A 15,316-nucleotide genomic window follows, 5' to 3' on the forward strand; every position below is an offset into this window, starting at 1 on the left:
TATCCTGTGAACACGTAAGCTATTTAGCATTACTTAGAAATGAATGCATTCCAGGGTAGAGGCAGGATCAGTATTACTGATTTCTCTTTTTGCGTCAGGCTCTGATGAAGCTTGGAACAGCACTGGTACTACCTCTGTCTGTATTCACTTTGGTATTCTGTTCCTCATGGATTTTGATTTGATAACATTGCAGTCAATTAGGAGACTTAGCCTCCTCCCTGGGTCTTTTGCCGGTTCTTCAGTTTTGTTCCTAAAGCAAGTGACTCACTTGTCTCACTCAGCCTTGGTGATAGCAAGGATGGAAGATATGTCCATTTACATAGAATTTGAATAACCAAGGATGGTATTTTTTTTCCTGAATTATGTGGCTGTCATTAGAAAATGTGAAGTACTGTTTGTATTACACGAGGAAGATATTTGCTAAGAGATATAGCTCAAACCAAATTAAAAAAAAAAAACAAAACATGGTAACAGATACTATCTTTACAGATACTATCTTTTTAAGTGTAACTTTGCACAACAGAGGACATTATAATTGCAAGATAAAAGTTACATACACTTTATGAAGGGATTTTCCTGTTATTCCAGAGGGATTCAGTGAAACCTAGCAATTTTATATTGAAAATAAGCTTCCACAATCCAAATATTTTAAAGATAATTTGCTTAGCTTAGCTTTTATTTTGCTTTCATAATGGTCATTCATGTCTCTTATGTACTATTCCTCCCCAAAAAGACCTTGTCTTAAAAAGAAAAAAAATCAAATGTTAAAACTAGTCAAACTTTTCATTCTATTACTTTGTTTACCCTCACTGCCACAAAATATACTGAAATATGTAAAGAAATGATTAATGCTGAAATTAGCCTTTGACCTTGCATCTAGCTTTTGGCTGTAGTCCCAAATTTTCTGTTTTTAAACTTTTGTACTGACAATCCTCTTTTCCCCCATGAAGTCATTTTTCCTCAGTGGTCAATTACACATAGACTTAAGTGTATTTTTTAAAGAATAGGGATGTTGCTTGTCACACACAAATGGCTCTCAGAGAGTTATTGGTTTCCTGCCAGGCCTGTCAACTTTCCAGCAGTAGATTGGACTGGTTAAGGAAGAAGCCATAAACAGCCTATCAACAAGTATTTATATAGACGTTAATAAAATTAAAATTCTCTTGGCATCACATTTTTGCCAAATTCCAATTCTAGTTGACTTTTTATTTGTGATGCAATAGCTTTTTTTTAATAAACACACTTAGACCACGTATATTTTATAATTAAATTTTTAGTATTTCCAGCCTCACCGTTATTCAGAATTTAAAAGCAGATTTCCCATAATGTAAAGACACATTTTGCTTAGCCACAAGCATGTCCTTCCAAAGCTTTTCATAAAGAAATGAACTCATTTCTATCCACGAAACCAAAAATACTTTAAAATTATATTACTAAGAAAAGCCATTAGGGAAAAAGGAAATAGTCCTGGGAAAGTTAGCATATGTATTAAAAATATAAATACTTAGCTTATTTTTGGTGTAACTTAAATGATAATTAAATCTTAATCACCCATTTATGAAATATTATGCTACATTAAAATTTAGTAAAGCGATTTATTTGAAGCATATGGGTTCAGTGAATACTTTTAGTTTGCTTTTCATCAAAAAAGAATAATATTTTCATTAATTTTAAAATTATTTCATTTTTTGGTGAACTTCTTAAACTGACTTCCTCTAAGATGATGTACATCTTAGGAGTAATCTTTTTGGTTCTGTATTTCAATTTGCTGTGTTCAATTTTCCATGTTTATCCAATCTAATTATGACTTTGAAAGCTAAAACTTCTATTATAAGTAAATTAATCACCAGGCCTGGTGGCTCATGCCTGTAATCTTAGCTACTCAAGAGGCTGAAATATGAAGATCACAGTTCAAAGCCAGCCTGGGCAGGTAAGTCCATGAGACACTTATCTCCAGTTAACCAGCAGAAAACCAGAAATGGCACTGTGGCTCAAAGTGATAAAGTGCTAATCTTTCAGCAAAAGAGTTCAAGGACAATGCCCAGACCTCGAGTTCAAGCCCCAAAACTGACACCCCCCCCCAAAAAAAGTAAGTTGACTATGTTTAGAAATGTTATTGCCCATAATACATAGTTGTCTACGTGCTAAAAATCTCTACTACCTAGCCCTACTTTTCAAAGAATACAAAGAGATTTAATCAACTGTGACCCTACATTCCACCAATATCTTCTAAGCACCATTGTGTTATCAAGAACTAATATTAAGCCTGGGGCTGCTAGTAGTTCACACCAATAACTCCAGCTACTTTGGGGAAGCTGAGACATTAAGGATCATGAAGAGGTATGCTAGTCATTTTTATATCACTATGACAAAAATTGCTGAGTTAATTATTTCAAAGGATGGAGGATGCGTAGACTTCAGTCTGTTCATTTGGGGATGAAGTCAGGCAAAACATCATGGAGGGAAGCATGAGGTAGAAAAGAGCAGCTCACCTTCTGGCAAGCAGGAAGCAGAAAGAACAAATAGGCATAGTGACAAGATACTCACTTCAAGAGCCCACAGTAACTATTTCCCTGTTCTGATTCCAACTCCTACGGATAGTCTATTCCGTTTGAATATATTAATGGAGCAGTCCAATAATGACGTTAGAGCCCTCATAAACCAGCCAGCTATCAACAATGCTGCATTGAGGAGAAGCCTTCGACCTGTATCTTTGGGGAACATTCTAGATTGAAACTATGAATAAAAGGCGTCAGATTGCCGGGCGCTGGTGGCTCACGCCTGTAATCCTAGCTACTCAGGAGGCTGAGATCTGAGGATCGCGGTTCAAAGCCAGCCCGGGCAGGAAAGACCGTGAGACTCCTATCTCCAATAAACCACCAGAAAACTGGAAGTGGCGCTGTAGCTCAAGTGGTAGAGCGCTCGCCTTGAGCTGAAGAGCTGAGGGACAGCGCCCAGGCCCAGAGTTCAAGCTCCACGACCGACAAAAAATAAATAAATAAATAAAATAAAAGGCGTCAGATGCTTGCCTCAGAAAGAGAGAACAAGGAGAACTGAATACAAACAGGAACCATCGTACAGAGAGTGAGACTAAGAATAAGATGAAGCCAGGGTAGAAGCCCAGAGAAAAACCTTGGTATAAAAGGAATAGCAAAGAAAGAGGGGATCTTGAAAGAAAGATTGGAGGAAAGCAGAAGACGGGAAAACAAAGCCCAGAGATAAACAAGGTTCTCAAGCAGGAAAGGATAACGTTATACAAAACGCTATAGAATTCAGTAAAATAATAACCTCAAAAAAATCTTGAAAGTTCTATGACTTATGTACAGGTCCAATGAAAAGACATCATGAGGATGCCACATGGCAAAGATTGGACATATTGGATTTGACATTAGTCAAGGAAGTCAACAGAGACAGCTTTGCTTACTATTAAGAAGTTTGTCTGCTTAAGAAAGGGAATACAAGACAGTAGCTGGATGAAGAGTTAAAAATCATCCCCAGAATTACTGTAAATGTGGAAGAAAAGGAAACACTGATAGCAAGACATTCTAGATGATATGAGAAGACTGGGAGAACATTGAGGATCTCAGACTTAGACATGGAGAGCTCTTGTGACAGGTAATAAAGGTACCTGCACATGTCCTATACAAAATTGCTCATTCCTGTTCATATTGAACTTGAATTAAAATGGTGTGGAATAGATGAGGGGGAACAGATTAGAGGGAAAGAGGGGGCATCTAGGAGGTAAACCAGATCTGTTTTCTTTGTAAGTAATGAGTAACCAGGGCTAGCTACAGAAAGTCTGTCGGTAGCTTGGAAATTGAGGAGGCAAATCAGATTTTAGGGACATGAGGATAATAAGTACAAGGTGTGTTTCTGAAGTTCAGATAAAATTGTGAGATACTTTCAGGAGTAAGAAGTTGACAATAACTAATTCTCTATTAAAGAAGCCCTATCTGTCTAGCCAAGTATCATGAGAAACAAGCACAGTACCCGCTATAAAATAGAGGTACTTCAATACATGTAAAATCAGGAGTGCCAATGTCTAGATACTATATAAATTGAAAGGAGGTACTCCAAATCTGATGTCTGAAAGAGCTGCAGAGAAAAGTGTTTTATGAATATCTCTGAAGAAAATGGCCTATGGAAATGAATGCAGTAGAAAAGTCAACAGGGAATAAGTATGTGCATTTCAGACCTTATTAGGGAGTATAATTTCTATTTAGCAAGATCAGATTATGGTAAATTAATGAGGGAATGAAAAGTGTAAAAAAACTGAATCCATTTCTCTTTAAAGAACTACATTGTAAATGTGAACATATTGGAAGAGTCTAGAATTCATCACTGAAATTGTATGTCCTATATAACATAAAGTTGGGTCATACAGATCCATAAATTATAAAAACAAGGTCCCATACAGTTTGGAAAATATTTAGCATCTGTGTACATTTGCATGCCTAAAAGAAAAGGATTTACTTTTTTTTTTTGTCTGTTGTGGAGCTCGAACTCTGGGCCTAGGCACTGTCCCTCAGCTCTTCAGCTCAAGGTGAACACTATCACTTTAGATACAGCACTACTTCCTGTTTTCTGGTGGTTAATTGGAGATAAGAGTCTCATTAACTTTCCTACTTCAGGCTGGCTTTGAACCGTGATCCTCAGATCTCAGCCTCCTGAGTAGCTAGGATTACAGGTGTGAGCCACTGGCACCTGGCTAAGATTTACTTTTAAAAAGTACAGTAGAAACAAAAATCAATCAATAGGGAAGGGAATATACTTATACTAGAAATAGCAGAGAAAGAACTTATGCTTAGTTTAAAACAAAATGAAGGCTGGGGTCCAGTGACTCCTGCCTATAATGCTAGCCACTCATCCTGCTGAGATCTGAGGCTCAGGGGTCTAAAATAGTCTGGAGAGACAAATGTGAGAAACTCCTATCCCCAACAAAGAGCCAGAAAGTGGAGGTCATAGCTCAAGTGGTAGAATGCTGGCCATTAAGAAGGAAAAAACAATAATAACAAGGTGGATTGCATCTGAATTCAAGTCTCACCTACACAAAGGAAGAAAGAAAGGTTAAGAAAAGAAAAGGAAGGAAAGTTAAGAAATGAAAAAGGGAAGGAAAAAGAAAAGAGAAAGAAAATCTTAAGAAGCAAAAAAAGAACATGCTGAAATTGAAACGTGTCTGGACCTGGGCGTTAGTACTAGTGGGAAGACAGATAAATGGAGAGGAGGAAGAAGGGGGAATTTGGTCAGAATAATCTGCATATACCTGTGGAAATGGAGCAAGGGACTTTGATGACACACTGTATGAGAAAGAAAAAGGAAAGAGAAGGATGGAAGATATGACTGATTACAATGTATTATATAAATGAATAGACGTGAACACAATCACCTTTTACAATGAATTAATGCTCAGAGTCTATGTCAGGTTGCAGAGATATGTAAAATAAGAAGTCTTACAAAATTATTTTCTTATAAATAAATAATTTGTATTTATAAATAAAGAAGCATATACAAAGAATACTATAACAAAGATAGCAAAAGTCATTTGCCAGATGCTATTGGCTTACCTTGTAATGCTGGTTATTTAGGATCTGAGGTTCACAGAAAGCTCAATGCCAGCCCAGGCAGAAAAGTCTGTGAGACTCTACCTCCAATAGCTGGAAGTGGAGCTGTGACTTAAGAGGCAGAGCTTTGGCCTTGAGCAAAAAAGCTAAGGGATAGTGCCTAGGCCTTGTTTAAGCACTAATATTGGCATGTCACACACACACAAACACACTCAAACACATAAAACTTTTTTCTCAGGTTCCTGATTGAGAAAATAAAGCAAGAATAGAGAAGTAGGAAAGGACATAGGTAAAGGCTTTATCAGTCTTCAGACCAAATGATGCTTTCTTTACTACTGAAAGGAGAGCTTTACTAAATAGGCTGACTAAATGAATACCTAACAAATAATCCAGGTCTTCATTATTCTCTCTACACACCAATCTATGCTTTTGGAATAAAATGATTAATATTAATTGGATCATTGGAGTGAAATCTTTCCTCTTTACTTTGGGAATTGTTCAGAACATTGTCTGTGTTCTGATGTAAAAGCCACTTAAGGTTTATGAGGTGTTATTGTAGACTTGAAGAAAACATTCAAAATACATTTAAAAAGTGTTTTAAAAAGTAACTGTTGCGGGCTGGGAAGGTGGCTCAGTGGTAGAGCACTTGCCTTGCATGCTCGAGGCCCTGGGTTCGATTCCTCAGCACCACATAAGCAAAAAGAAAAAAGCCGGAAGTGGCGCTGTGGCTCAAGTGGTAGAGCACTAGCCTTGAGCTGAAGAGCTGAGGGACAGCGCCCAGGCCCAGAGTTCAGGCCCCACGACTGGACCCAAAAAAAAAAAAAAAAAAAAGTAACTGTTGCTAGAATATGCCACTATTTAAAAACAAAGGCAGAGATGATTTTTAACTAAAGTACACTTGTCATAAAGGTATATTCGATATATTAAACATAGGTAAATCTCTAACCTGGGTCTCTATTGATCATCAGAGTCTTTATACTTTGAAGATTTAATTTCATTTTTCCTTCATTAAAAATTATATATGTGTGTGTGCGTGAGTATATAATTTAACTTTTCCCATCTTCTATGTTTTCCATACCTATGTCTTTGTAATACTTTCATGTCATTAAAATGAATCATAAGCAATGTTCCCTGAAATATGACATATATGATTACCAGGTATTAGGCATGTATGAGAACTTAACAGTGACACAGAAAGAAACTTATTATTTAATGTACACTAGTAATAAACTATACCTTATATAACATATATATATATATATACTTTTCATATTAGAATAATGCTACTGTCTATAAAAATAACTAAATTTCCTAATTGAAAACTAAAGTCCTAGCATTCTTAAATGATAGATATATTGAATCACTTCCTTCATTTTTCAAATTAGGGGGGGTTTAAGCTCAAGTAGAAAATGTAATTTTAGGTGACTGACAATATTTTTCCTACAGACGATTTAGTCACTATGATTTAGTCAGTTTCTTAGGATGAAATTTTTATCCTCAGTGGAATTGTCTGTGAAGATTTGCTCTCTTCAAATAACAGATATACCATACTGCTTCCCCAGCTAAGGAAGAAGACTTAATTCACAAGGACACCTCTGCAAATGAAAGATTAGAACGGAGAAGAGAATACACATACCAATGGCTTCACACACAAGTTGGGATTCATGGAACAACTAGTTCCAGAAATATGAAATGGTGAGGTCATTTCCTTTAAATTAGATTTTTGTATTGTAAACATATCTTGAAAAGTGAAACCTAGGTTAATTGTGCTAAAACAAACAAGACTTTATAGCCAAAGGCAAACACACCACGTTGCCAGGTTATAAAAGGGCCTTTCTCATAGAATCAATTTAATTGTTCTTTGTATTTTCACCATGAAATATTTGAGAAGAGCTCAATTCTGTAATGCATAAAATGAAAAGATGAGCTATACAAATCATTCTGATTTATAAAGTAAAAGTATGATAACTATACAATTTTTCTAAATGTATATATATGTATTATATTTTATATTTTAGTTTTTGTTATTTATAAATTTAACAGGTAAAATTCTAGATTAATCCATTTATATATGATGAATTTTATCCATTTAAATCCTCTTAAAAGATGGGACTAATATGAAAGCAAAAATGAAAATGGAATTAAATATTTTATAGTCTGAATTATATCCTATTTTATTGTGAAAAGGAATGTAGAAACAAAGTATGTGAGAATTTTTACTTTTATATATAGTTTTTATTTGTATTCAAGTCAATGCAAATACAATTTTTATGTGTGTACTTAGCAATTTTGCTTAAAAGTCAAAGAGCATTTTTAGAACTATAAATAAATATTGTAGAGTTCATCACTACCCACCTATATTAAGCCATTGGGTCTTCTGCAAAAACCAAAAGTATAGATGTAGCATAATATAAAAAAGAACAAATATTTTCAGTATCAATTTTAGATATACTCAAACATTTAGTAACATCACTTACTAAGAATTCTTTATTTGAATTAATGGAACAATAATCATTTGTTCATGTGATTTCTATGTTGAAAACATAATAGCAGGGCAGGGTATGTGGCGTAGTAGTAGAATACATGCTTAGTGACAGAGATATAGAATGCATGAAGCCCTGGGTTCAATTCCTCAATACCACATAAACAGAAAAAGCCAGAAGTAGTGCTGTGGCTCAGGTGGTAGCGTGCTAGCAAAAGCAGTCAGAGACAGCACCTAGGCTCTGAGTTCAAGCCCCAGGACTGGGGGAAAAAAGGGGAAAAATGTATAAAATATTAAGGAATAGATTTTAATATCTTAAGAAAAACTGTTTTCAAAAGGCAGATGTTTTTTAAAAGTCAAATGTCAGCCAGAGGCGGGAACCTACTCAAGAGGCTGAGATCTGAGGATTAAGGTTCAAAGCCAACCTGGGAAGAAAAGTCTGTGAGACTCTTAGCTCCAGTAAACTGCTCAGAAAAGGCCAGATGTGGTGCTAAGGCTCAAGTAGTAGAGTGCTAGTATGGATTACAAAGAAGCTCAGGGACAGCCCCAGGACTGGGGGTGGGGGTGGGGGGCAGGAAGTAAAATGTCACTATACTGTCACTATAGGAGCTCATTACATTCATTAAATGCAATAAATACCCTAGAGCTATTTTTTAATAAGAAGCTTTATATTTCTCAAATGACAACATATATGCAGAAGCAAAATATTCAAGATTTCTCCTATTTACTAACCATAATTGTTACATCTTGCAGCTTTTTTCCTTTGATATGGTTATATTTCAAAACGAAGGTGGCATTGCTGGTGCTGGTGGCTCACTCATATAATCCTAGCTACTCTGGAGGCTGAGATCTGAGGATACAGTTTCAAAGCCAGCCTACATGGGAAAGTCCATGAGACTTTATCTACTATTAAGCATCAAAAAAGATGGGAAGGGATGGGAAGGGGAAACAAAGGAGGAGGCAACAATGCTTGATAAGAAATGTACTCATTACCTTACCCACGTAACTGTAACCCTTCTGTATGGTATTTTCACAATTAAAAAAAAAGCCTGGAGTGGCACTGTGGATCAAGTGGGAGAGAATTAGTCTTGAGCCAAAAATCTCAAGGACAGTGCCCAGGCCCAGTATTTAAGGCCCAGGACCAGTACTTAATAAAAGGGGCAGGGGGAGGATTGTACCAAACTGTTATTTTATGTAATTTGGATAACTATGGAAAGATGTGAATTTGTGTTTAACCTTATGTATAACCTAATTTATAAAGAAGTATAGTTTCCACTCTATACATAGTCCTAACTCCAAGTTTGTTTCCTTTGGACATTTCTTTCATATTCCTTCACATTTACATTATAATATTTCCTTTTTTCATTGTGTAGCGATCACTTCTTGCCTGAGTTAGATCCAGATGTACTAAATGGTAGAAGAGTTCAACTTGTGGTAAGAAATATGTTTAAAGCTATTGAAAAATGTTGTAGACATCAGTGCTCAATAACTAGCTCTTTAAAATACATCCACATTAGTTTGAACCATGGAAATATCACAACTCTATCTTTATTGGGTAATTTAACAAATATCATGCATTAAAATAATAATACCATGTCTTCACTTATACTAGAACTTTACAATTTAAAGTTGTGCTTAAAACATTAATTTTATTTGACATGTAAAACTAATAGCGTACTACCATTTTCAAATGATGTCAGTCTGGATGGGAAGTTGTTTAAGGATTGTTTTTATAATTTTTGAGAGAAGAATATGTAGACTATAATTTCAGAAAACAGCCACATATCCTCCCAAATTGTCAAATCAAAAAAAATATTTATATTAAGAAGTAAATTTGAGATCACCATTCCAAGAAATATAGGATGTCAGGGCTGACTGGAGCCTCACAGAAAGTATTTTGCAAGGTGTTAGAAAATAAAAGTACAATTTTCCCCATTTATTCCAAGAAAGTGGGCTTGGGTATTTTCCCAGCTGGGACCAGATCCTAACTAAAGGAGAAAAATGAACACAAATGACTGCAATTTCTGCTGGTTTAAGATGCTTAAGGATATACAAATATCCATGATAAAAGGATAAATGTTATGTCCATTCTGGGGCTTGAACTCAGAGTCCCTGAGCTATTTCATTCAAGGGTGAACTTTACCACTTGAGAAACAGCTCCAGTTCCAACTTTTGGTGGTGAATAGGAGCTGGATCTCACATTCTATCCTGCCTAAACTAGCTTCAAACCTCAATCCTCAGATCTCAGTCTCCCGAGTAGCAAGGAAGGATTATAGATGTGAGCCACTGACTTCAGCAAAAAACAACATTTTCATGGAATAAAAATGATCAAAGTCAGCAAAGCTGGATCTGCCAATGAAGAAAGTGTAAATTCTAGAAATAAAAATTATCATTTAAATGTAAAGTATATACAAGAGTTAGTGGCCTACAGAAGAACTACAAGTCGGTTTTCAGCTGACATGTTCATATCAGAAACAATTTAAAGACAATGAAGTTCTTAACCACAAAGATAAATATGAATACCATTAAAATACTGTTTACTAAAGCACAATAAAGAGAAAAGAATACGATATTCAGGAAGCTAAACCATTTCAAATGATTATGGAAACAGATTATCATTTTTATTGCATTTCAAAATATATCAGAATACAAGTCAAGGATACAGACAGTTGTACTCTGGTTGAATTAAATGTATTTACCCAAACGCATCAGTCTCATTTCAGGTTATTCAGAAAATATCTTCTGAGATTTTGACACTTGAACATTTTACAGTAAGCTTCCTTTGTTTTGTTTTCTTTTGCTTTGCTTTGTTTTTGTTTTTTTGACAGTCATGATGGTGCTTGAACTCAGGGCCTGGGCACTGTCCTTGAGCTTTTTCACTCAAGGCTAGCACTCTACCAACAAGCCACAGTGCCACTTCCAGTTTTCTGGTGGTTAATTGAGGTATTTCTGCTTGGTCTGACTGATCTCAGCCTCCCAAGTAGCTAGAATTACAAGTATGAGCCATTGGTGAGGGGCTAAGCCTCTAATTTCTAAGTAGAAGTTTACTCTAAAATAATATGCTATTAGGTATAGATTTGAGAACATATAAAACAATAGCTATCATAATATTATTAACATTGTCAAGTTCTGTACATGATACATAAACATATTTCTGTGCTTTCATGTGATAGAGTATTCAGTAGAATTTCTTGCAACAACTTCACCACAAAGAAATGAGCAATTGACTGCAATATTTACAATGGCTATGAGATCACTAGGTTAAAAAAAATCATCATCTTCATTATAAACTTTTCTTTTTTCTCATTACTTGTGGTTGAACTGGAAGTCTTAAGCTTGCCAGGCAGGGGTAGGAGAAATAAAGGAAGAAAGGGGAGGGGGAGAGAGAGGGAGGGAAAGTGGGAGGGAAAGAAGGAGGGGAATGGGAAGGAAGAAGAAGGGAAAGGAAGTGAGGAAAGGAAGGAAGGAAGAGAGGGAGGGAGGGAGGGAGGGAAGGAGAAAGGAATGAAACCAAATGTCATATTGAGTATTTGGCAGACAGTTTTTCTTGTCAGTAATATCATATACAATATGATATAAAAACTATTTACCAGCATTTACATTATACTTGATGTTATAAGTAATGTATAGATGATTTAAAATGGAAAAGAGGATTGTGTGCTATATAAGAAGATACTATGTGATTTTGCAAAAGGGACTTTAATATCCTCGGTGTCCATGGAGTAACTAGAGTCCAATGATACAAAGGAACAATGGTTCATTTTTGTATGATTATGTCTGTCAACTTTTAAGCAGTATGGCAAGTACTTGAGAGAAACAAATTACAGCAAGAAAGATTTATTTCATCTCATTGTTTCAAAGACTTCATTCCTAGGTCATTTGGTCCGGTGTTCCTGGGCTTGTGATGAGGAAATCAATCATTGCAAAGGAAAGCTGTGAACATGATATATGGTAGTCAGGAAACACAGAGAAAGAAGTGGCCCAGGAAAACATTCAGCCCCCAAATACATGCCCTGAATGGAACACTTCATCCAACTAGTGTCTCCAAAACTTTCCACCACTCTAATAATGCCATCAGTCTTGAATCTGTCTGTGGATTAATCTGTTGATTTGGTTAGTACCTTCATTATCCAAGCACTTCTAAAGACTGGATCTACCAGCTGGGGACCAGCCATTCAACACATGGGCCATTTGGTTGGACACTTCATATTCCACCCATCACCATGATATAGAAGACAAGATAATATTTTCTTTATCAATTAACCATATGAGAAGAATGATGCTACCTTGAAAGCTAATATTTTCAGTAATAGAATATGAATGTGATGCTGTATGGCTATACCAGATGAACTGATAGACATAGAATTCATCCATTTATAAAATGTCGAATGTATGTTATGATCTGAAGTTGATAGGGTCCCAGAAGCCCCATGGGTTGTAGCCTTGGCTACCAAAGGATAGGCTCTGAGGAACTGATTGGATACTGAGGACTGTGACCTTGCCACTGGATCAGCCCCTTAATGGATCCCTCATACTGGGAAATCTGGTGAAGTGGTGGAGATAAAGAAATGGTGCCTAGTTGGAGCAAGTGAACCAATAGAAGTATGCTCTGGAAGTACGTAATTATCATCCTATTTGAGGAAGGATAGATGGGCTTTCTATTTTCTAATAAGTGTAGTGATATTATGCCGTCAGTTTGGAGTGAATATATCTCATTCCTTGAATTCTAAAGAGTATAATTATACTTTCCTTAATGAGCATAGGGTTTCCTATGTAGTTAAGTATTGTGCATATTACTTGTCTAGTTTCATGTAAATTGAAGCATTGCTTTAATCTTGTCTTTATTTTTAATGTCTTAACATTCTGATGGGAATATATTACACATTTAATATTTTGGCAATTCACATAAACTTCAGAAGAATCTGTCAGGTTTATTATAAAAATAACCTGTAAACTGGAAGCCAATTTTTATCTTATTTTAGACAGTTCTCTAATAGTGTATTTTGACAGTACAATTATAGCATTTGATAAATTCCATTTTAAAAAATACCATTATGACTAGACACTAGTGGCTTATGCCTATAATCCTAGCTAATCAGGAAGTTGAGATCTGGGGATCACTGTCAGAAGCCAGCCTAGGCAGGAAAATCCATGAAACTCTTACATCTAATTAACCAACCCAAAAGCCTGAAGTGGACCTATGGTTCAAGTGGTAAAGCACTAGCTTTGAGCACAAAAACTCAAGGACATACTCAGACGCTGAGTTCAAGCCCTAGGACCACACACACACACACACACACACACACACAATTTTTTTTAAAGTTTTTCTTCTGAATTCATTGATAACAACACTTATTTAAAAATGATAAATAGCCAAGCATCAAGCCTATAATCCTAGCTACTTAACATGAAGGACTTCACTTTAGTGTTAGCCAAGGCAGAAAACCCTAAGACTCTATCTCTTTTTCACTATCCAAATGCCAGACTGCAGGTCTGATTCAAGTGATAGAGTACCTGCTCTAAGCATAAACGCAGAGTAGTAGCATAAGATACTCAGTTCAAACCTCAGAACAGGAAACAAAGTATAAATAAGTATGAACTGATACAATTCGTATTATAATTAGCTTAATACGGCCATTTCACCGTGTATTCATAGTTCAAATACTCTATATGTTCAGAATGAATCTATTTTTCACTCATTAAAATAATAAATAATTGTGGTGAATACAAATTAATTTATCCATTCCTTTGTAGGAGAGTAGGGAGAAGGTGGGAAGAGAAACGTAAAGAATAAATATCTGAATTTCAAATAGGTTACCTTTTAGGCTCTGGGTCCTTGAGTCTTTGTAGCTCATCACATGGACATAGCTTTGTAACCACAGTGGTAGCTTGTGTCTTTCCTTTGCTGTATTTAAATTTTCTTCACATCAAACATTTAGGGAAATGTTTTTTCACAGGATTTCAAGCATGCTGTGGTTTGGGTTAAATCCCAATCACTTAGAGGCAGCATTGCTTTCCATAATGACATTTTCTCCCACTTGAAAACTGAACTCTGATAAATCCTCACATAATAATATTAGACATTCTGTAAAACAAGATTATTTTGTAGGTAAGAAGTGATTTTTTTGACTCTTGTGCTCTGTCTATGATAATGATGAAAGCACAGACATAATTTCAGATGAAATAAATTATTTAATCCATGTCCTAAGCAATATATCTTAAATTTCTAAGCATTTAACATTATTTCCAAATTAGACCTCCAGTATAATATTTTTAGACTGACAATGGTTATAAGGAAAAGGTGGCGATCATCTGTCACTTTAGAGTACACAAATGTGGAATAAAATGCATTTCAAGGAATTTTGTTAATAAGACTAATACTAACAAGTGGTAAATATAAATATGACAGAAAATCTAGTCTGACATTTCTAACATTCAATGAAGAATTAAATAATATACTCAGTAAGTAAGTGATGCTAAGCTGTTTAAAGTTTCACCAGCTGCTTTTAAGATTGATTTTCATCAAAATTACAGTACTAAAATGTTTTCTTTTGTTGTACGGACTCAAATAGCAAACCTCAATTTTAAAATCGGCTCTTATTTGCAAAAAATGCTTTGACATAGTGCATTTGTTCTGCCTGGGCAGCAGTAAAGGATTGTGGTATCATTTTGAAGAAGGTTGTTTGACAGAGCCTGTTTGTTTATTTGGGGGTAATGTGAGCTGCATTCAGAAAATGCCATATTTTGTTTCATGATTGTATACATTCTCTCCCATTGCTCCCAGGCAAGACTTGTAAGCAGAGAAGACATGGATTTAGACTTTTTTTCCATGACCAGTGGAAGTGCTTTGTCTGTGAAAAGAGAGAAAAAAAGTCAGGCACACAAACACTCAGCGGGATCTTCAAGTAAGTTGTGGTTTCCTTCAGAATTAATTTAGAAATCACAAATGAATTGATGAACCTCAATGCTAGCAGACATTCTTCTGCAGATAGGGGGTAGGATACCAACCACCAGCCCTGCCCCAAAATGTGGATTCAGCTTCTCAAAGCTATTTTTTTTCTCTTTCTTTAATTGTCTTCTTCTTTGATATGAGAAAATTAAATTATTTCTAAAATTAACAGCATTAGTTTTTATTCAATTATATTCTGCGATTCAATGTTCCTCCCTTGCCCCCTCCCCCCACCTCACCCTGTGGATCATATTGAATTCTTTGATCATTAGTTTCTAAAAGAATATTTAAGTAAAGTTTTTAAAGTTGAGTTTAGATATTAAG

The 15,316-nt window shown here is 35.5% G+C and overlaps 1 protein-coding gene across 1 annotated transcript in view; it reads left to right on the forward strand.

Moving 5' to 3' along the window:
• The window catches only part of Lrriq1 (leucine rich repeats and IQ motif containing 1), a 114,557-nt gene extending 99,532 nt beyond the window's left edge, over positions 1-15,025 (forward strand). Inside the window, exons 25-27 of the mRNA XM_042693258.1 lie at positions 7,124-7,256; positions 9,417-9,477; positions 14,828-15,025. Coding sequence (XP_042549192.1) covers positions 7,124-7,256; positions 9,417-9,477; positions 14,828-14,980 — 347 coding nt within the window. The 3' untranslated portion in view covers positions 14,981-15,025. The remainder of the gene's footprint in view (positions 1-7,123; positions 7,257-9,416; positions 9,478-14,827) is intronic.
• Positions 15,026-15,316: the final 291 nt, after the last annotated feature.

This window comes from Dipodomys spectabilis, unplaced genomic scaffold (genome assembly GCF_019054845.1).
Source record: "Dipodomys spectabilis isolate Male_0828 unplaced genomic scaffold, ASM1905484v1 ptg000163l, whole genome shotgun sequence".
In the NCBI taxonomy this organism is placed as follows: domain Eukaryota; kingdom Metazoa; phylum Chordata; class Mammalia; order Rodentia; family Heteromyidae; genus Dipodomys; species Dipodomys spectabilis.